Source organism: Mytilus californianus, unplaced genomic scaffold (genome assembly GCF_021869535.1).
Source record: "Mytilus californianus isolate M0D057914Y unplaced genomic scaffold, xbMytCali1.0.p SCAF_4, whole genome shotgun sequence".
Classification (NCBI taxonomy): Eukaryota; Metazoa; Mollusca; class Bivalvia; order Mytilida; family Mytilidae; genus Mytilus; species Mytilus californianus.
The window spans coordinates 83,292,739-83,316,053 of record NW_026262690.1 but is presented as its reverse complement, the minus strand read 5'-3'; the positions used below and the strand labels follow the sequence as shown (position 1 = coordinate 83,316,053).

General features: G+C 33.6%; 1 protein-coding gene across 4 annotated transcripts in view; it reads right to left on the bottom strand.

Moving 5' to 3' along the window:
* The window catches only part of LOC127738726 (1-phosphatidylinositol 4,5-bisphosphate phosphodiesterase beta-1-like), a 94,914-nt gene extending 84,603 nt beyond the window's left edge, over positions 1-10,311 (bottom strand). For all 4 annotated transcript variants that reach the window (XM_052250063.1, XM_052250066.1, XM_052250065.1 and 1 more), the window contains exon 1: positions 9,970-10,311. In XM_052250063.1, the coding sequence (XP_052106023.1) occupies positions 9,970-10,068 (99 nt within the window). In that variant the 5' untranslated portion in view covers positions 10,069-10,311. The remainder of the gene's footprint in view (positions 1-9,969) is intronic.
* Positions 10,312-23,315: the final 13,004 nt, after the last annotated feature.

Sequence of the window (23,315 nt, the reverse complement as noted above, 5' to 3'; positions counted from 1 at the left end):
TGTGCACCAAGTTTCCAGTTGATGTGACCAGTTTATCCTATCTTAAAAAAAAACAAAACTTTTACCCAATATCTGAGGGATGGAGGAACAAATAAACAGAAGAATCAAAGGATGGACCCACTTGCAAGGAAACATAACCCCCTGCTATTATAGATGGGGCATTAAACATATGCTTGGTTAAAAAAAAAATTCAGAATACAGATACAGATATTGTAAAATAAAACATAAATCTTTTGTGTAGGTCCACTCACTCATAAAAGAAATATATTGTGACTCGCCAAAAACGGATATATTGCAATATCTACAAGCAAAAAAAGCTTTTTAATAAATGTGGTCCAAAAACTGGAGCAAGTCCAAATAATTTAAACAAAACTACAAGATAAGAAAACAACTGGACAATATATCATTAGTGACCCTAGAATAAGCATGATAAGTAGGGGTAACAGTATACTGTTAATGTGAAAATTTTCACACTTGGGTAATTTCATTTGTTTCGAAATAAATTAAGTAAAATGCATGAATTCATGCATTTTTTCTATATATTTTTCAAAGTTACGAAAAATGCAGACGGCTACTGATTAAGTGAGAATTAAATTTGTAAAGGCAAAGAGAAAATATAAAGACAGGTAGATCAGTTTAGGAGTACCCATAAAAAATACAGCTATTCAACTAAGTCATTCAAAGTTCAGACAGTATTATTTTAAACTGATCTTTCATTCACTCTTACATTTTTGTCAACAAGAACAAAAGCATAATTGGGATAAAAAAACGTGTTATTTTATTGTATGGACTAGATTTAAAAGGATAAAACCTTCCTGGGGGAGGCCCTCTGATTAGTCATGTTTAAATTATCAAAATGTTTTCTTTAAACAAGTTTCTGACAAACTTTCTACAAAGAGTCAATGTTTTATCTTTCAATGAAAACTTAATAGCATAATTTGTAATCTTACTAAGATCACATGTAGACTTAAAAATTTAAAAGCAAGCCAACGGGTAAATAAGCATTCCAGGTGCCGCAAGCCAATTATAACAATTACTCAAGTAGAAACCGTATTAGTAAATATTCATCTTCAAATATGTAAATAATCATTTTAAGAATTAACTGTTTATTATAAATGTCTGGTGTCGGAAGGAATTTTCTTGTGTGAGAAAACAAATAATATAAAGTTAGAACAAATAAACCATTTTCTACTACCAAAAAAAATCCTTTTTAATAATACTTTTCATTGTACCTCTTTGAACCTCGTATAATTTTGATGCAAAACAAACAACTTCAAACAACAGGTGCATAGAGCAGCCAACAAAAAGACTGAAAAAAGACCACAGGCAATTTCTATGTTACATTTACATTATCATACAAGTCAATTTTCTCACTTTACTTTCTTTCTATTAAGCTTTTATTTGGTTCAATGGAGAACTGTCTAATTTCTTTCATTAAATTCACAAATTGTTCTCTGAAGGGATTTATATTATTGAAAAAATGCAGCAGATCATGTTAATATCATTTTTCATTTAATTTGTTTGATTGTAATGGCTTGAAAAAAAAAGATGTGGTTTGATTGCCAATGATAAAACTATCCACTAAAGACCAGAGGATGTAAACAACTATAGGTCACTGTACATGTACGTGATGTACGGCCTCCAACAAGGAGATACATACTGTATACATTTAGTTGATACATGTCAAAAGGCCCATGGATAACAAAATGTGAAGCAATCAAAAGAGAGCAAGCATTCTGTGAGTATTGCCTGGCAACACATAATCCCCTACGGATTAAAAATTCATTGTACTGGAACAAAATGCTAACTTGATCTATAATATCAAGTCAATATCTTCAAGCATGGCGGGGAAAAAAAATGTGAAAAATTGATTATAAGTCCAAGGATCATAACTCTGCACAAAATCACCAGACCAGAACAAAATTCAAACTTGATCTGTAACTTGTCATGATAAAACTATATACCAATTATCAAATCAATATCTTCAAGCATGACGAGAAAAAATGAGGAAAACTGATATTTTTAGTGAATTTTCTAAGTCCAAGGACCATAACTCTGCACAAAATCACCAGACCGGAACAAAATTCAAATTCAATCTGTAACTTCGTCGGTAGGGGACTAATTACCTGGTGTAATGCACAGAGAACAAAATGCTTACAGTAAAAATGTTACCAATTCAACATTGCAGTTTATTAAAAAGGCAGATAAACTTTTTTTTTAAGTTTTAGTCCGATATTATACCCCGCAAATATTTCATGCAGTCAGGATGCGAACAAACGAAACAATACATGTACGTAAAGAGTAGGTTCCACAAATTGGGTTGACCTAAACAAAAGATGGTATTTTGGACTGCAACTGGAGAGAAGGGCATTTAATTTTGCCTTGAATAAGCCACTTACATGTTCAGTGCCCCCAGTTTTTGCAAAGTTTTTTAAATATATAGATAGCATATGCTAAGGCCTCAGATTTAATGTCCCCTTTATTTCAAGAAGCTCACTCAAAATGAGTGATGGAATAAGACAAGATGACTATTACTGTCTACTCCTAGTCATCCTTGGAGTCAATAACAAAGAGAACATTGACATTGATCCAAATGCTTCAGAACTGTGTTTAACAACACAATATATTTTACACAAGAATGCAGCTGTAAAATGCAGTGAGCAATTGTTATGAGGAAATGATATTCCAAAATATAAAACAACAAAGGGACATAACTCTCAGAAAATCAAGATGTGATCAGCAGGCTGCAAATCAGACTGAAGTTGGTGAATTTGTAAGTTCTTTCGAACTAACTTCTAAACTGCACTTGAATATTTGAAATTTCGTCTTCAACAATTGAGCAATGTTAAATTTGTAATTTGCCTAAGGGGCCTCGGTGGCCGAGTGGTCTAAGTAGTGTAACTACTGTAATCACTAGCCAGTCAACACTAAGGTTGTGAGTTTGAATCCCGCTCTTGCCGGTGCACTCGACTTCAATCTTAATTGACTGGGATTATTAGTTTTCCCACCAAAGGTCGGCGGTTTTCTCCGGGGACTCCGGCTTCCTCCATCAATAAAAACTGACCGCCACCAAATAGCACAACAGTGTTGAAAGTGGCGTTAAACACCAATCATTCAATCAATAATTTGCCTCATTTGCTTCACATATTTACACTGATGAAAAGGGTAGTACAGTTAGAATTACAGTCAAACTACTAGCTGTTCTAAGACAAAATAATACAATTCATTTTCCCAGTAGCAATTCATAAATATAGAAAAAATAATTCCCAGATGGTTGAATTAATACTGGCTTTGGTCTCAATTAAAATATCTATTGATTTTTTCTATTTGTGAGCATAAAAATCATATAAACAGAGAAATAAATATAAATGGTTTTGTCTTTCAAATGTCAAATCATCACTTCCAAAGTTAACCATATATGATTGTGTTTAATATAGTTCAATATAAATTTTATCTAGAGTAATTTTAACAACTGTTTAAGTAATGAAATTAAATGTGGCTACTTCAAAGCATCTAGCTTCACTCTGAGTGTCATCTCAACTTTACTCCAGAATAATCTAATTTCCATGTGTGAAATGTTTGTTTCAACACCTGACATTTTTTTAAAAACTTTTGATGAAACAAAAAATAAAGTTGATGAAATGTAAAAATTTTGGTGAATACAAGTATGGTTTCTGTGGTAACATGTTAATGCTGTCATTGAACATGTAGAAATTATTTTACTGTTGGTTCTCCAAGTACAGTGTACATATGAATTTAAAGTCCTCCCAACTGCAAAGATAATTCTGACTGAAAATTATATATACCAATTATCTAGTAACATGTACCAAATTAAGGAAAGTATAAGTTTTCCTGTCAAATTTAATGGAAAAATTTTAGCTGGACCAAAAGTAAACATGTCTGTTTTATTCATTTTTGTCAAACTAATAAACTTTTCTTTTTCTTATTGCTTTCATTTTAAAAAAAGTAATGAATGTCTATGAGAAAAACTAGTTCACATACATGTAAGCTATATTAAACTTATCCTCTGAAAAAATAAATGGGGAATGTGTCCATGGGACACAGATGATGCCCCCGCTTGCATATCATATAAAGTTATAAAGGGAAATAACTGAAGAATGGTAAAAGTGACACTACCCAAATTTGTACTTGATCTGAGTTTTGTGGTAATAAGTAATGTGTATAAGTTTCATAACATTTGGTTGAGGCAAACTTAAGTTAGAGAACGGAAACGGAAAATTTAGCAATTTTTCCATTTGTAAAGGGGCATAACTCTAGAACTGTTAAACGGTTAAAGTGACACCACTAAAATTCAAACTTGACCTGTGTTTTGTGGTAATAGGCATTGTGTATAAGTTTCATAACATTTGGTTGAGGCAAACTAAAGTTAGAGAACGGAAACCCACTTTGGGACGTACATACAAGGGTAAAACTTAATGCCCCCTCCGCTACGGTGGGGTATAAAAATACTGAATTCCATTTTCAGTTTTATCACTTAGAATTTGGACACAATTTCATGGACCAAGAAATAGTTTCATAATAGAAAAACAATGGATATGGATCGATCGATGGAGTATCCATCCATGACATAAAATCAGTACATGTACATGTACAGCAAAAAACACACAAAAAGCAAAGGAAGTGCTTTTATTGCTGTTCTTCATTTCAAAGTCACAGTGAGGCATTCAGCAATGAGCAAAAAAACTCTTAACCTCACTGCCACGGCTTGAGTGGAATTCTTTTCAAAAATAATTTGGATAGACTTTGTAAGGTGTACCATTCAAAAAAGAACATATTGGCAAGTAGCACATATTTAAAACAAAATAGTTCCTACGCATAGGTGTAAGTATAAAACTATGTAGAATTATATTTTAGTAATTGAGGTATCAGATGAAAGATGAAGGACTGGTGATCCTTGTAAGAACACATATTGACTGATAATTTTGAATAATAATAAAAAAATATATGAATGAGTTCTAAAATTGAGGGCATATAGTGCCTGTTTCTCAGATATAAAGTACCTGGTTTAGTGTATCCAAAATTGATGTATAAATAACAGTATATCCAGCCCCTATAATATGTTTGGATGTGAAAAATTTAATGTGGATAGGAATGAGGGCCAAGAAAAGGTGTTGTGTGTTTTTAAAATTTTAGTACAAGAACTGGCGTAAAATTGAGCGAATGATGTCGAACACATAAGAGAAGTTATCTCAAGAATAAATACACCATAACTTAAAAATTACAGAAGAGCATACATTTCAAGCACAGGGAAACTTTCTACGGCCTCCACACAGCACGAGAGACAAACTTTAGTTAATATAATAGAAAAACAAAGGATAAGGAGTATCCATCTATGACACAAAATCAGTACATGTACAGCAAAAAAACACACAAAAAGCAAAGGAACAGCGCTTTTATTTTTGTTCTTCATCTCAAAGTCACAGTGAAGCCTTCAACACGGAGCAAAAAACTCTAACCTCACTGCATTACATGCAAATATATATATATATTTATCTAGCTGTTCTCCTTCAGGTATTTTGTAGTAGAATTTACCAACTTCAAGCAAGTAATTCTTGACAGTGGATCTTGAGAGAGCTAATATGAATTCTTTAATTGTAATTCATGGAACATAATTACATTTGGATATATTGATAAGAAGATGTGATATGATTGCCAATGAGACAACTATCCACCAGATACCAAATGAAGTGGAAGTTGTCAACTATACATGGAGGTCAACGTACGGCCCCTCAATAATGAGCAACCTTTTATTGTAATGCATATGTGTAAAGCCTAAAAACATATGGTCCTTTCCTGAAAAAATTGTAATTGTCAGAGAGGGGAGGGGACAGGGTCAGCTGTGTTTCAAATAACATTATTCTTTTAATTGTGGTTTTCAATGACAATTTGAGCAATCCGTATTTCTCATAATAAATCTGAACAGTACAGGTATAAAAAAAAATCCTGGAAATATATATAAGAGAAATCATAAACCTTTTACAATTAATAGAATAATGAATAATACACACATATATGTATATCACATTTTCATGGTCTAATTCGGGTGTCAGGAAATCTTCAATGATATGTATCAACTCATTCTTTTCATTAATAAACAAGGTTTTGTGTTTCATATTTTTTTGTGATAGTAGTTCTTTTGTCTTTTATAAGACTAAAATTTTTTTTTACCACAATTGATTCATCAGTCCATTATATTTTCCTGGTGTCAGTGAGAAATCTTCCTGATTTTTTTTAAAATATAATGACATACAATTGCTTTTAAAATTGATGGTCCTAATACATTTGTTGCACATCTTCCTGCAAGACTGGGGTCCATGGATATTGGATCTGAACCCTCTTAGGGACGCCCTGATTGTGCTGAAATTAGGTACATTTCAAATGAAAAAAGATTTGTTTGTCCTCAAAATTGGCCTAAAAATTCCCATTGACATCAAGTTTACGAACAATGCTACAGATCTTTAAATTCTGTATTCATTCCTCAACTATTCTGATCCAGAACATATTTTTCCGTTTGTGCGGTCTCCAATGAATTAACACTAAGGGACGACATCAAAAGATCAATGTAGGATAAAAAACTTAAATCAAATAGTTTGGGGGTGGGGGGGTTAAAATTGCTGCAAGTTTTGTTTATCCAAAATCAATTTTACATATATCCATATTGGTCAATCAATTTTTCCCAAATTAAGTTAAGAGGGGGGTGGGGGGTCAGTGAAAAAACTAGGTGAATTAAGTTTTTTATCCTACATGATTGAACTTTTGATGTCGTCCCTAAATAAAATAGGATTTGACAATGTCAATATTGTCTACAAGTAGTGTTCATTTTTTTTTAATTAAAAATAAACGGAGAATGTGTCCATGGGACACAGATGATGCCCCCGCTTGCATATAATGTTATAAAGGGACATAACTCAAGAATGGTAAAAGTGACACAACCCAAATTCGAAAGTGATCTGTATTTTGTGGTAATAAGCATTGTGTATAAGTTTCATAACATTTGGATGAGGCAAACTAAAGATAAAGAATGGAAACTAATTTTGGGACATACGAACAAGGGTAACACTAAATGCCCCCTCCACCATGGCGGGGCATAAAAAACAAGTAGTGTTCTCCCCAGAGCTTTTTAACCGGACGGTAATGTGATGCTGTATTGCTTAATGTGATGCTATCTGATTTTCTTAATGATTGTGTTATGAATATGATGCTTTAATTTTTAGGAAAAAAATGGTATTTCAAAATTCCCAGTTTACAAGGATGTTTAATAAAATTTGTTGGGGGTAACAATGATACAAGTGGTGATCAACAGCTTTATAAATTGTGAAAACCAACATGTACATGTATGTACATGTACATAACAACAAACGAAAAACAAATAAGATATACAGCAACAACAGCCACTGAATGTCATGCTCTTGACTTTAATAGGACAGGCACACACCTGTAATGTTACACAGTTTAAATGAATAAACTAATTTATATTGCAATATCTTATATGCATCTTTGAAACAAAACAATTATATTATCCCAATCTACTTCAAATGTTAATTCCAAAATGGGCCAAGTGAAGCCTTGATTATTTGTATCATTCATTTTTCACAAATTTGCCCGCATCAAACCTATTTCTTGTGGTACATAAAAAAATCTTATGACCTGATCTCTTGAACATGGTGCTTACATTATGTCATTTGGTCTTTGTTGGATAGTTTTTTCGTTGATAATCATACCACAGTGACTTTATATTATATCAAAATATAATTATGATCCATGGATTACAATAAAAGAATTCATATTGAACTACTGTCAAGAAGTACTTACTTGAAGTTGGTAAATTATATCACATCTTTTTATCTTTAATTTTTATTGATTCTTTTGGTAAATTAATTTTTTGAACATTTTTAACAGGTTAGACATGGAAATCCCCAATCTCAGACACTCATAGAATGGATCTGGCAAGCTGTGCTTACTCATCAGAACTAAACAAGAAATGATGGTCATTCAAAAATATGGGTACCTTCTGAAAAAGTGAGCAACCAGTGCTGGATTCTAGATTTTATGAGGACAATATGATGTGTATGATATGGCCATCATAAAATTACTGTTAAAATGACAGCAAAACAATTTTACTTCAATTTACTGTTGAAACAATCAAGGGTCATGACTCCTGATCAGCATACATGTAAATGGAAAACTCTTAAGGCAATTTCGACCAAAAATCAGGACTTTTCCAATTTTTTGCTTCATTAGGAGTGCAAGTGAAGTAGTTGTTCCTGAAGTGTATTTAAATTAAAATTTATTCCCGCAACTTTACACTGTTTTTTAAAGTTCCAGACATCTGTACAGCTTGGGCACAGAAGGGAATCCCATACATCCAGGACTGCCATTTTCCTCCAATTTCAATTTTCAAAGTTGAATTTTGGGTCAAACTGCTCCTTAAACCTAGTGAACATACATAATAATGTAACAAGCCTTAATTTGAGTGGACATGCATGAATTTCAAAATCAATTTCAAACAGCCAACATCTAAAATTATCAAGAGCCATTATAGCCAAAAAACAAAATTTGGGGTAGAGGCCCGCTGGTGTATTATGACCCCCATGGTAAGGATGGAGTATTACAGCACCCCCCTCCCCCGTCCCCATGGTAAGTGTTAAAAAAAGTGTATCCAACTTGACCTCCAAATAAGTAATCAGATTTCACTATAAGAAAAGAAAGCAAAAGACATCTGAAGGTCAACAATGTCACCTTCAGCAAAAGACAGGACTTATGTCTGCACAATACATGTACATGTATGTCAAAAAGGCCCCACATCTTCACAAGTCTTGACAGCAACATGAAGCTACATGTAAATGACTGAGAAGCTACGTCAAAATGTATAGTTCAAACTTTTTTTAAGTCAAGGAAATGACTATGTCGTCTTCAATGTATTTAGAAAATAACAAGAGTAAGCTCTCAAACTGGAGATCTACATCAGTATGCACAACCTAGTTAAGATTCATTATTATTAATTTTATATATAAACATGATAAAAAAAAATAAGCTAACTGATGAAAATACTAATAGACAGATGTGTGCATAAAGAAAAGGTAAAAAAATACTGTTAACAAATCTCTCCTATCTATTACATATATACGTCATGTATGTATGTATGTTGTCTTTATATAGAATAATTAGCAATAGCAAATACAAATGTATCCTCTTAGCTGATGACCATATTTGGAAATTTGCAAATTACTAATATCAGATACATGCTTGTAAGTCCACTTTTGTTGAAAATACTATGGATGGATGCAAATGTATACCCCAAAATGTCATATTTTGTCGATTTAAGCTCCTTTAAAGAATATCAATAAAAGGAAATATGGAGTCATTATGAGACAATGACCAAATGACACTTTAATATTGAACTACCATAAGACAACTGAGGGCATGGAAAGGGGGGGGTGTAAAGATCTTACAAAAGATGATAACTAAGCTTTTAATTCATGCATGTTAAAGTACTAACTGAATGTTTCCAATACAAACAATGTTCACCCTTTAACTCTATACAATGTATTGATATATGCACGAAAATACTGAAAACTACATCAAATAGACACAGTTTTAAAGTTTCAATTAACCTTTTAATCTGTAATCATTATTTCTGATGACAAACATTTGATGTCAATGTCAGTGTATGTAATTAGTAAATCCTCAGGGCAAACAAATCACTGAACTGGTAGTACCAGTTGGTAGTCAGACAGACCCTATGATAATTTTACTTTGATGACCCTTAAATCTTATTCCTATTTTTTTTATGTCATTTCACTTCTTTAAATAATATATATGTTATATTTTCAAAGATGTAACAAACAGTGGCAATCCCCACCTAAACATTCCCAGTCGGAGGCGTGGATACCGAGCACTTAGCATCTTCATCACTGATAACAGGCACTTGTTGGATAACAGACTTACCTCCTCCCATTTTATAAATTTGTTGCCCTTAATCAAACATTCTGGGACGATAATTGGTCTCAGCTGAACTACATGGACACCTGGTTTGGCTCCCGCCATCTCTCGTGTTTACAAAATCCTTCTGTCCATTTATTTCCTACACATGACACGCTTATTTTCTCGGTCAGGGTAAAATAGGTAGTTCCTGTTTACGTTCAATAATAATTAGCTTCCAATGGATTTGGAATTAACGACAAATAAGATAGTCCAATATTTATTCTCCAAAACCTGACATTACATGGAATTGTTTAGTCTAACGATCTAATTAATATCATTCAACAAATGGTTCATTCCATTTTCCGATTTAGATGTCACATGACATGTGTTTATTAACAAGTAGCAGGTGCGCGAAAATTAAACGGACTCGAATACAAGATTGTGCTCGCTCAGCAGTAGACAACTTATTAGCAAGCGGCTAAATAATTAAAGGTTTTTTAGTTCAACATATTTTATTTGCCAAAAAAAAACTCACAAAAAGGATTAGACACAAGTAAGTCCAACTTTACAGATCGTCTTCTCCAAAGTAATTAAAGGTGACATTTGAACCCAGCGATCACAATCATGCGGGGATGCATGGAAGTTATGTCGGCAAAACTACTCCAGTATATATTTTCATTATTTTTGTTAATCAATCAACAAAAATCACTGAAAAATGATAATTTTTTTTGCCGAATTTTCAGGAAAACGCTTTGCTCAAGCTCAATGAATTTTTTATGTCATTGACGTATACCCACATATCTTTAGTTAGTGTATAGAGTATCCCGTGGAATAATCTATCAAAGGTTTTTTATAAACATTCACGTAATTGTACTGTTTTATCATACTGATAAATTGGTTTAAACTGAAATTAAGAACAAACAGATATAACGACTTTGATGTCGTAGAACCCGGTTTTATTCATAAAATGTTCTTTGTCATTTGAGAAAGGACTTTCGTTTTTAATTTTCCTCGGAGTTCGGTATTTTTGTTATTTTACTTTTTACACCATCGCTTGCTGGTCACGGCTTCTAGTATATACAGATGTGTTATGATTACAAGTGAGACAACTATCCACCAGGGACCAAAAAAACTTAGGACCAAGATTGATCGTAAGCTTTTAAGTATACTGAATTGTTCATGACTTACGATCAATCTTAGTCGTAAGTTTTTTTTTGTGAAACCGAGTTATGAGGAGGAGAGGTTTTTTTGTGAAACCGACTCCTGTTCCCTGGTGGATAGTTGTTTCACAAAGCTGTCTGAGGACTAAGACATGTCTTAGTGTGGTCTTACTACATATCTTAGACCTAAGTGGGTTTCACAAAGTGATCCTAACTTAGGACATCTCTTAAAGTTGGTCATAAAGTTGAGACTACACGAGAGGGGTCTTATGATGGTCTTAGGATAGTCATAAGTTTATTCATATAAATTACACTTATTTTTTACATTAATTTTGCAAATTATCTAATTATTCTGTAATTATCTAATCTCTTTCTCCTCCTCATAACTAAATCTTTATAGGTTGACAGATTATCAAAATGATTTATCAACAATGAATATTCGATGTATTTATATAGCAAGAATGCACGATTTTATCCTTTAACCTTATTATAACCGATACATTGACAAACTGAATTCAACTCACTTGTACACAAAAATTGTCATCATTTGTATTCTTTTTTTTTTCTCAATCTTGCATTTGAGTTTTCAAATGTATATTGGTGTATTATCAATAGATTATTTATATAAATTACACTTATTTTTGCAAATTATCTAATTTATGGGAAACATATACTACATTTCCATGAATTTTTCCATAATGTCCATGTTAATATTTAAAAATTTAAAGAACTTGCGACAGGTTTGGGATATCTTTGCCTAAGATCATCCTAAGACAGCTTCGAGACGAGGTCTTCAAGTAGATATGTCCTAAGATAGTCATAAGAGGATCAAAAGACATGTCCTAAGATATATCTTATGACAGGTCTTAGGATAGCTTCGTGAAACCGGTCCCAGAGAACAAAGAATATGGCTGTAAACAACTCTGTTTATTAAGAATGCGAAATTGGTAAAAAAAAAAAAAGCAAGCAACAATATAGATTAAACGAAATATTTTTCCTGTATGCTTTTGAACAAAAAGCAATGTTTTTTATTAGGGTCTTTAAAAAATCCCAAGAAAATAAAAACATGCTACCATCCCAACAACAGACGAGTGGTTAGTGCATTGACGTGATTTATAAATATGAGTTAATGTACATACATGTATATATATCTCCGATATATTCTACGTCTTAACGTTTAAGATTGCTGTTCTTCGTCTGAAGGTGACAGAAAAGCTTTCAAATTAGAACAAAACTCTTCTCGCTGAAAGTTCAGCACCGGTTTGAACGGAATTATTTGCTAGATGTCAATCACGTTCCATCTGTGCTTTGAAAAAAGAACACAGCTGCAGTGTAATATCAATTTTGAATTATATCTGGAAAAGAATCTAGCAAAAACTGTCATCAATTGCCCGACAGTCTCACTCTAAAATACTGAATCAGTAAAAAATATGTAAACAACTAAAGAAATCAACAAGATATATGTCATATTACTTGACAGGAAATAACTTATGAATAAGGCAAATGATTTGGGTTGACTGCTATAATTACGCCATTACTGTACACATATAAGAGCATATATATCAGGCACGTGTGGACTTTTAACGGACCCAACAAAGCACGTGAGACGAACGATGTTAATATGACAGAAAATAAATAATCATTTATGAATATAGCATGGTGCTACGACATCGTTCGAACCTCATACCTTATATTTCTTAGTTTCTGTTATACTATAATACAATAGAATAAGGTAAACGACAAACGATGGTGTTTATATTAGATCTTTGATACATGCATTAAGCTATGAGGTTTACGTCGATAAGTCAGCAAATTAACCATAAAAGAAGCTTTTACGTATAAGCTCTTTTATTATCATACTGCATGCAGTTTGTTTGTATGTTGTATGTGCATTTCGTCTCCTGAAACTGGTAAAACCTATACTGCATGTTGTTTGTCATTTGGTCGTTTTAAGTTTTTTGCCATGGCATTGACAGTTTATTTTCGACATTCAGATCATCGTACTACTGAAAATAGTAATACCAGAGACATATATACACATATATATGTGTATATATGTCTCTGGTAATACTAGCACTCTTCGCACCCGACCACGTTCAATTCTATACCACAAGACATTATAAACTTTGATAACTCTGAACAACACTGTCTCATTTCTAAATGAAAAACCAAAAACTGCAAAACCAGTTAAATCTTAATAACAGATGTTCGATGTACTGGCAATTTAACTAAACATTCTGACTATATATATACCAGAAGCGACTACGAACTGAATTGTAAATCAACAATTTATATAGATTGTAACCTTTGCGGATTGGTATATGTCGGTGAAACGAAAGGAAGACTAGATAAACACATGCGAATGACATTGTTTACCAACATTTTAGTCAGTCTGATGTCACTAGTAATGACCTTCTGTTATTTTTACATAAGCTGTTAGGTATTTATCACAATTGCACGAATCTTTATTCATCTCAAGGGGCGACGTGAATCAGCTGTGGATATTGAAAAAATCAAAAAATCTGTTAGAGTACATACAATCTAAATATCTTTCCTCTTGCAATTAAGACATTTGACTTTTCTACCCTTTCTACACAAGTATTCCCAAACTAAAAGACATATTGAAAGAAGGCACTGGCTGTGATTACCCGCAATAAGTAACAATGAGAAATAATTATTGTTACTTCCGAGACTAATTGCCGAAAAGTATTTCCGGACAGAACCCGATTTCATACGGAAATCCTTCTCTTCTTGCCAACTTGTTCTTTTATTCATACGAGACAGACATCATATAGAGGATTCTTCAGAAGAATGAAAAAAATCTAGCATTATCCCTTAACTTCATGTTCCGCTATATAGATGATGTCCTCTCACTAAATTCAAAGTTTTGTGTCTATGTTGAACGTGCATCTATCCCATCGAACTTGAAATAAAGGATATAACAGAGAGAGTTCAGTCTACCTCATATTTTGACTTACATCTTGAAATTAACAATGAGGGTCGGTAGTGAACAAAACTTAACATAAAAAGGGATGACTTCAGCTTCCCAATTATGGACGTTTCATTTCTACGTAGCAACATTCCAGCAGCGCCTGCATATGGAGTATGTATCTCCCATTTGGTACGATATGTCCGAGCTTTCGTTTCCTATTATCAGCGTATATATTTGTTCCGCCTAACAGAAGTTCCCATGGAAACTTTGTTATAAACTATGCCATAATATCTGTCCTGTTGGAACAAATATCCTATAAATAAAGGCAACAGTAGTATACCGCATTTCAAAAGTCATAAATCGATTAAGAGAAAACAAATCCGGGTTACAAACTAAAACCGAGGGAAACACATCAAATATAAGAGGGAAACAACGGAACAACAGAAATGCTGAACTGCAACAAAAACAAACGTCAACATACATAGAAACGGACTATTTGATATCAACTGCCATATTCCTGACTTGGTACAGGACATTTTAAGAAAAAATGGTGGGTTGAGCCTGGTTTTATGGCTAGCCAAACCTCCCTCTTATATGGCAATGTTAAAAAATATATCGCTAAAATGACAACACTACGTGAAAGGAATACAATACAAACAAACGCGAGAACACTCAGCACAGAAAAATGCATAAATAAATGATATAATAGTAAATTACAACATGTAAACCGCGCAGAATAACAACGGACATCTCCTATAACCTTTATTACGTAAGGAACAAATACTGTGATATTTGTTCCAATGGAAATGATATTTCAGAATATTTCTTCCACTTGGAACTTCTATTTCGTGACACTATCATGATTTCCTTGATATATGATTGCTGTTTACAAGGAAGCTTTTAAACCAAGAGTTCCAATTGGTGAAGTTGAAGTCATCCCTTCGAAAATTTTACGGACGCCATCACGAGTTGGTTGACGATTGTGGAATATCTGTTTCGCAGACGACGATATGTTCCGATTGTCGTAACCACAATCCCGTTTTTTTTTTCTCGAATGTGACCTACCGATTCAGACTTATCACCGGGTGTGTACTTACATGAGCAACACGAATGGTGCCACACTGTGCGGAGCAGGATCTGCCTATATCGTTTAGGAACACCCGAGATCATCCCCGGTTTTTGGTGGGGTTCGTGTTGCTCAGTCTTTGGTATTCTATGTTGTATTCTGTATACTATTGATTGTCTTTTGGTCGTTATTCGTTTTTTGCCATGGCATTGACAATTCGTTTTCGACTTGTGAGTTTGATCATCCCTTTGGTATCTTTCGCCTCTATTGAGGGTTGTGACAGCCAATTGTTCTTCTCAGGCATATGAATGAACACATTAAAATACCACTAAGGTTCTTTTGTTGTTTTAAAAACACTTGTCAATTGTTTATATACAATAAATTGATATTCATTATTTCTTTTTCGCAAATCGATCTAAACACTTTCTGCCAATTTTTAAGCTCTGACTGTGCAAAGGGAGACAATCTAATTACATTTGAAAAGTGTTAGGTGGTGGCGGATTATTATTTTAAACTACACTACGTACAAAAGGGTAGTATGGTTAAATATTTACAGATAAAACAACGGTCATACACAATCCGTTTGAAGTATTTAATTTTCAACCCGCAAAAAGGTTTATGCTTACAAGAGCTTATAAGTGAGTAAAGTCTATAGACCATATATCTTTTTCAGTTTGAGCGTTACGTTTTCCTTCAAATCCGTTCCCTTAGTATTATGGATAATATAACTATTAGTTGTATAAAATAGGAAGATGAGGTACGATTGGCCAAGTGACTGAACCATAACAATTTTATGAATCTTTGTTTTTTGCTGACTAATTTGGTAATCCTGATGGGAACAGTTTGATCGACACTTTGAAATTCTCATGATCGATCGCTACCGTGGCATGACACCTGGACCACCTATAACCGGCAATAAAAGTGCAGAAGCGCATACCGGGTATATCCCATATACATATAATATTAAAACTGTACATTTGTCTGGTCTTATATAATATAACTGTTCTCTTGATCTTTATTCAGCTGCATTCCGGCACCGATGGTACAGAAAATACAGTCATCTCTTGGCATAGGATATATACTCTGGACTTCTCAAAAATTACCAAACCGAGGTGAATAAAGTTGTAAGTCTTTGGTGCACTGTCCATTGATGCTTGAAAAGCCTTAACAATCTGACATATATTTTGTGGATTGAGGAGGGTCTGGATGGGATCCTTCATTTCATTTATATACCATTTTTCTTTATTCTTTATTTATTTTATCCATATAAACTCTATTCTTTATAATTTAGCACTCAATTATTCTCTTGTCATTATATTTTTTGCTTATTTTTCTCTATCCTTTTTTTTCCTTTACTCTGCACTATTTGTGCATTACTTTCTATTCTGTAAACCCCATCCAGACCCTCATAGAGTTAGGATTTGCATTGATGACAGCCAATCTCAAAAATATACCTTTCTGAACAAAAGTTTTGCATAAAACATAAACTATAAACAAGAAATTTGGAAAAAGCGTAAAGCTCGTCGATCGCCACCAAGGAAAGGAAAACCAGACATGCAAAAAGATCACAGAAGGACACCGTAGAGATTGATATGTTGTATAGACACGAAAATAGTATTTTGCCCTCTTTTGGTTATACTTGTCTTTGGGCCCATGTCTTATTGACGTATACCCTACATCTCCATTTTTTCGTGCATATAGATGAATGAAACGGCCTTAAACAATGCGTGAAAACCATGCCGTATGGTCAGATTTTATAGACCTCGAAATGACAAAATGTAAAACAATTCGAACGAGAAAAACCAACGGCCTCGTCGGTGATAAAATAACAAACGAAAAAAGAAAAACAAACGTAAAAGACAGCGACCATGCATCGTCAACCACTAAATTACAGGCCCGTGGCTTAGTAGGGAGAGGCACATATATATATATACAGAATGTATATACAGAATGTAGCGGGGTTAGATATTTTTGTGAGTGCTAAACCATCCCCTAACCTGGCCCGATGGTGGTGTAACAGCACAACTTTCTTTGGTTTTGGAGTTTTCCTCTTACTCATTTTGGGGTACTGATATTCTGAAAATCTGACAAAATCTATATAGATATAAGAAGATGTGGTATGAGTGCCAATGAGACAACTCTCCATCCAAGTCAAAATTTATATAAGTAAACCAATATAGGTCAAAGTACGGTCTTCAAAACGGAGCCTTGGCTCACACCGAACAGCAAGCTATAAAGGGTCCCAAATATTACTAGTGTAAAACCATTCAAACGGGAAAACCAACGGTCTAATCTATATAAAAAACGAGAAACGAGAAACACTTATGAACCACATCAACAAACGACAACTACCGTGAACATCAGATTCCTGACTTAGGACAGGCGCAAACAATTGCAGCGGGTTTAAACGTTTAAATGGTACCAAACCTTCACCCTTATCTGAAACAATAGTGTAACATCACAACATAGAAAGACACACTATAAAATATCAATTGAAATGGCTTAACTCAATCAAAAGACATATCAACACCAGTGAACATACACTGAACAAATAAATTTGATCTATGATAGTCATACAATGTAAATGCAAAATGAATATATATATATATATAGTGTACAAAAATAAAACTTTATTTCTCCTTAAACAGTTGACCAGCGAGCGATTTATACTTTGCAACGAATGACGACAAGCCTAAATATGCAGAGGTAACATCATCTGTAATTTGTCATAAGAATTGATTGGGTTGGTAAGGGATTACCTATTACAAATTCCGTATTCCTTTAAAAATAAATCTGCAAAACGAAACAAGAGCAAATAAACTGGCGTGACCTGTAAAATAACGTAATGATTTTAAGTTCTGTATCCGCTATGGTACAAAAATCTGCTGAATAATTACTTAGTATGCCTTGGACGGGTTTAGGAATATGAATATAAATTGTTTCAGTATTTCTCTACAGAATGATTTAGACAACAAGTTACTATTTAGAGTATTTTAAAAATATATTTTATTTGAAAATGTGCTTTGTACCAATATGATGGATCAAGTTTGTTTTCTAGTGAAACCATTGTCTCAGGTTAGGAGGATTGAGCACTAACAAATATGTTAAACCCTGTCACATTTCTTTAAATGCCCGTCCCAGAGTTTTTGGTGCGGTCTGCCTTATTTGTTCTTCGTTCGTTGTTGTTGTATAAATCAGGCCGTATGTTTTGTCCTTTAACCGGTAATTGTTTCTCGGTATGTCATACTGCAGACTATTTTTTAGTTTACTTACGGAATGGATTATTCTTATTGTTGACAATCGTGCATGATAAGACATCTAGTAATGGCGTATTCACAGAATTTTGTATGCAAGAGAGGCAGTAGATACCAAAGGTTTATTCAAACTCATAATTCGTAGACACACTGACAACGTCTTCGCAAAAAAGAAAACGACGAATAAACAAACAACATTCTACAAAACACAACATAGAATACTAAATACTGACAAGCACGAACCCCAACACAAACATGTTAAACCCTGTCACATTTCTTTAAATGCCTGTCCGAGAGTTTTTGGTTGTTCTCTGCCTTATTTGTTCTTCGTTCATTGATGTTGTATAAATCAGGCCGTATGTTTTGCCCTTTAACCGGTAATTGTTTCTCAGTGTGGCATATTGTAAACTATTTTTTATGCAAGAGAGGCAGAAAATACCAAACGTTTATTCAAACTCACAATTCGTAGACACACTGACAACGTCGTCGCAAAAAACTAAAAATGGGTTCTCCGGAAGGGTAAGCAGATCTTGCTCCACATGTGGCACCCGCCGTGTTGCTCAAGTAAGTACAAATTCGGTGACAAGTCTCATTCGGTGATTTCACGTTCGCGGAAAAGAAACGGGGTGTGGATACGACGATTGGAACATATTCATATAGTCATCTCTAAAACATATATTCCACAATGATCAACTAACTCGCGATGGCGTCCGTTAATTTTCGAAGGATCACATCAACTTTACTACTTGGAACCATTGATTATAGGCTCTTTGCGAGCAGCAACTCTCTATCAAGGAAATTGTGGTAGGAAACGAAATCTATGGAATATCATATTAACTAGGAGATATATACTCTATATATACGCATGCAGGCAAACGCAGGCGCTGCAGGAATGTTGCTACATATATAGAAACGGAAAGTTCACATTTTGGATGCTGTAATCATCTCCTTTGTTGTTTTAAAAGGGTTTGTTCACGACTGACCCTTGTTGTCAATTTCTTAGTCAATATGTGAAGCAGACATAACTGTATTTGCTCTATCCTTTATTTCATGTTTAATATAGTAATCACTTCTACATAAATGTTAATCATAAATACAAGTGTGTAATCATGTACATGTATATGAGTTATTATAAGATCATTCAAACTGGAGGTCAGTCGTCAAATGTAATAAATATAATCAAATCACCAATATATGCTCGTATATACTTTGGTTACTCTTGTAAAATTTAACTTTGACTGAATTTGTCATAATTCGTATGCACTGGATTGCCGTGTTATTTTGTTGTTTCGCTTGAGTGTTATAAATGTTATGGAGACCTTCCTTCGTCAGACCGGTACTCTTGCACATCCCTGTATAACAATATACCTATCTCGTTTATATCTTATTGATGTAGCGCCATTGTTATACGAGACCAATCTGATTAAAATTCAGATCTATCGTAACTTGTTTACTCTTAAAAGCATAACCAGAGACAATCTAATTAGATATTGGCGAGCTCTTAATCGCCCGAATCTAAAAAAAGTAAAGTAAATTTACCAGAAACTACCAAAGATATTGAACCACTGTGTATTGGACTAACATCAAATTCTCCAAATTACAAGGAACTTTGAGATATGACACCAGTTGATCACTGACGAGGTTCCTAACTTGCACGGGAAAGGCACATGGACACTTTTTGGGGTTAAACTTGTTGAGATCTCAATCCTCTCTAAAAAAAAGATACAGCTACTGGAAGAAAGTTAATTAAATTAAGACGTCCTACACTCTTAACTTATCGGTGACTGTACTTCACAGTAGATTGTCGTAAATAGTACAAAATGATTGATTGTTTAAGTTTAACGCAATTTTAAGCACACTAGGCTATGTCGTCAATGAGGCCAGTTTGTTATTGGTGGGGGAAACCGCGGTACGCGGCGAGGATCACACACCTTCAACAGGAAAACTGGCAATCCAAATTTTAAAATTACAATCTGAATCGAATGTACGGCTTGCCACGAGCGGGGTTCGAACTTACAATCTCATAATAGTACAGGAAGACACAATCTTGTGCAATGCGCAGGACATATTTGTACAAAATATAAATGCAGAAGACAAACTGAACATTTGCTTCAAACTATATATAACGAATTAATTGACATTCAACCCTAAAATAATCCAAACGCAATGATTGAACACCATATCAATTAAAAAAAGAATCTATTAAGCAACATGATATATTAAAAGGACTATTCTTAAATTTGTTACATAAAAGATTTTAAAAGGACTATTCCTAAATTTGTTACATAAAATATATTAAAAGGACTATTCCTAAATGTGTTACATAAAATATATTAAAAAGACTATTCCTAAATTTGTAACATAAAATATATTAAAAGGACTATTCCTAAATTTGTTACATAAAATATATTAAAAGGACTATTCCTACATTTGTTACTTTTTAAATATATCACCGTAAAAAACTGGTCGTGAAATACCACTTTTATATCAAATTCCTGCAGAATCATATTTACACGATAATTCTATTATTTGAGATAAAATTAAGTAAAGCTTTAATCAATTTATTATTTCTACATTGTTCAAACTAAGAAATGTACATTCCATAAGCAGGAATAAACGGAATATAAATAATAATAAAAATAAAAGTACACTCAAGCGAAGTAATAGAAAATATTGATGATTACATAACCAACTGAAATTAGTATATTCATTTTTTGTAATGAAATGAGAAAATCATATGCCAATGTCATATTCACATATCAAATATTTTTCGTTTTATAACTCATTTGGTGATAATTTCTTTAACTTTAACGTTATTTTTTTAATACTGTACGACTCAAATGGGTGGCTACTTAATACGAAATTGCAATATGATTTAAAAATAAATGATGAAAACATGATTTGGATTAACCCTACTTCAACGAAGCAAACTGATATTTTGACACTTCAAAAATAAATGATGAAAACATGATATGGATTAACCCTACTTCAACGAAGCAAACTTATATTTTGACACTTTGAACAATTGTATGTATACATATTTTCTTGACTGAGTCATGAAACGAGAAGTGTCCTCAGCAAAAGTAAAATATCATCATGGTCATATGTATAGTGTGAACGGATTAACCCAAACGACATTAGCTAATATTGCTGCAATAGCATTGATCTCGAATTTAATAAACACATTTTTTTTTAAAGTGTATGAATAAAAAATAGATTGAACATGAAGTCATCGTTTGTTTTTCTTCCCGGTTGGTGAAGCCAACTTCGCATTTAACATAATTTTTTTTTAACATAATATTACTGTAATATTTTGATCTACATAACTTAGTATGGGAGTATTCCGCCATCTTGGATCACAAATAACCGCACATGATCGGTCCAGATTTTCACAAAAATAAGCAAACTTTAATGCCTAAATCTTGCCACTTATTTGTATGACTATTTCTATAAGTGAAGAGTTTTAAAAACTGCATAAGGGAGGAGGCAATAATTGTTCCCGACTTTTTATCAGTGTGAAAAAGTAACGAATTCTGAAATTAATCTTAGACCCCAAATTAATCTACAGACATCAAGGATTCGAGATAATCATGTTGCCTTTTAGTCAGAGATTGGTCTGACGCTTGGCGATCTTTGTAATACCTTGCAAGGCCCCATCTTCGCTAGCCAAGGGTTACGATCCAGTCCCCTCCTCGCCACGGCCCAAGCAAGTTCTCAAAAGTCAATCAGGACAATCTCGAGCTAGCTGTCTTACAATAGCTACTACCATCTGTTGACTTGTGAAAATTTTTTCAGGAACAGACAATATAGTCATCAGCATGCCCCATTCAGGAACCTCGTCAGTCGTTTTCTTATTTCATATCATGGCTTCATGTTTTCGTTAGTTTGGAAAACTGGGTGTTGATGGCAGTGATTTGATTATTCAACTGTTCAATTTATTCACAACTTTTATAGTTTCTGAACGATTTAAAGCTTGGTGTATTGTATATAGACACCTGTGTGCTTATTGTTGAAGACTGCATTTTGCCCTCTATATCTTTATCGGGTCTTTTTTTTTTTTGTTGATGTTGTGTTGCTGTCTACCACATCTACTTTTATTGACCATGACTTCCATTGGGATAGACAGTCAATCCTTTTGTTCGTAGTGTAAGAAAGATTTTATTTTTTTCTCAATTTGAAGACTTCATGCCTAATAGAGGCGAACGATACCAGAGGGACATTTAAACTCATAAGTCGAAAATAAACTGACAACGCCATGGCTAAAAAAGAAAAAGACCAACAGATAAACAATAGTACACAAAACACAACATAGAAAACTAAAGACTGAGCAACACGAACCCCACTAAAAACTGGGGGGGGGGGGGGGGTCTCAGGTGCTCCGGAAGGATAAGAAGATCCTGCTCCACATGTGGCACCCGTCGTGTTGCTCATGTTAGTACAAATCCGGTAATAAGTCTAATTCGGTAGGTAACATTCGGGAAAGGGGACGGGATTGTAGTTACGACATTAGGAACATATCCGCTATCATCTGTGAAACGGATATTCTCTAATTTTTGTGCTATTTTCACATTTCTTGATCGGTGTGAGAAAAATATTTCTCCTCACTAGTGAAATATCTGTTCTCGGCAAATGATTAGTCGAAATTTGATTATGACGTCAAAATGTTTTGTTTTCTTCTGAATTTTCCTATTGTGACGTCATAAAAAAAGGCGACCATGCCTGATGATGTCGCATATAAAGAACACAAGTTTCTGAAAATCTTTCAAAAACGAAGGATAAAAATCATCAGAGAAACAGATTCCGACACCATAACTCGTGTATTACGATATTTCTCTACTCTCGACAATTAAATTTTAATTATTTAAAAAGCTCGGCAAGCCTCGCGCTTTAAATAATAAAATTTAACTGTCTCGAGTGGAGCAATATCGTAATACACTTGTTGCAGTGTAGTAATCTAT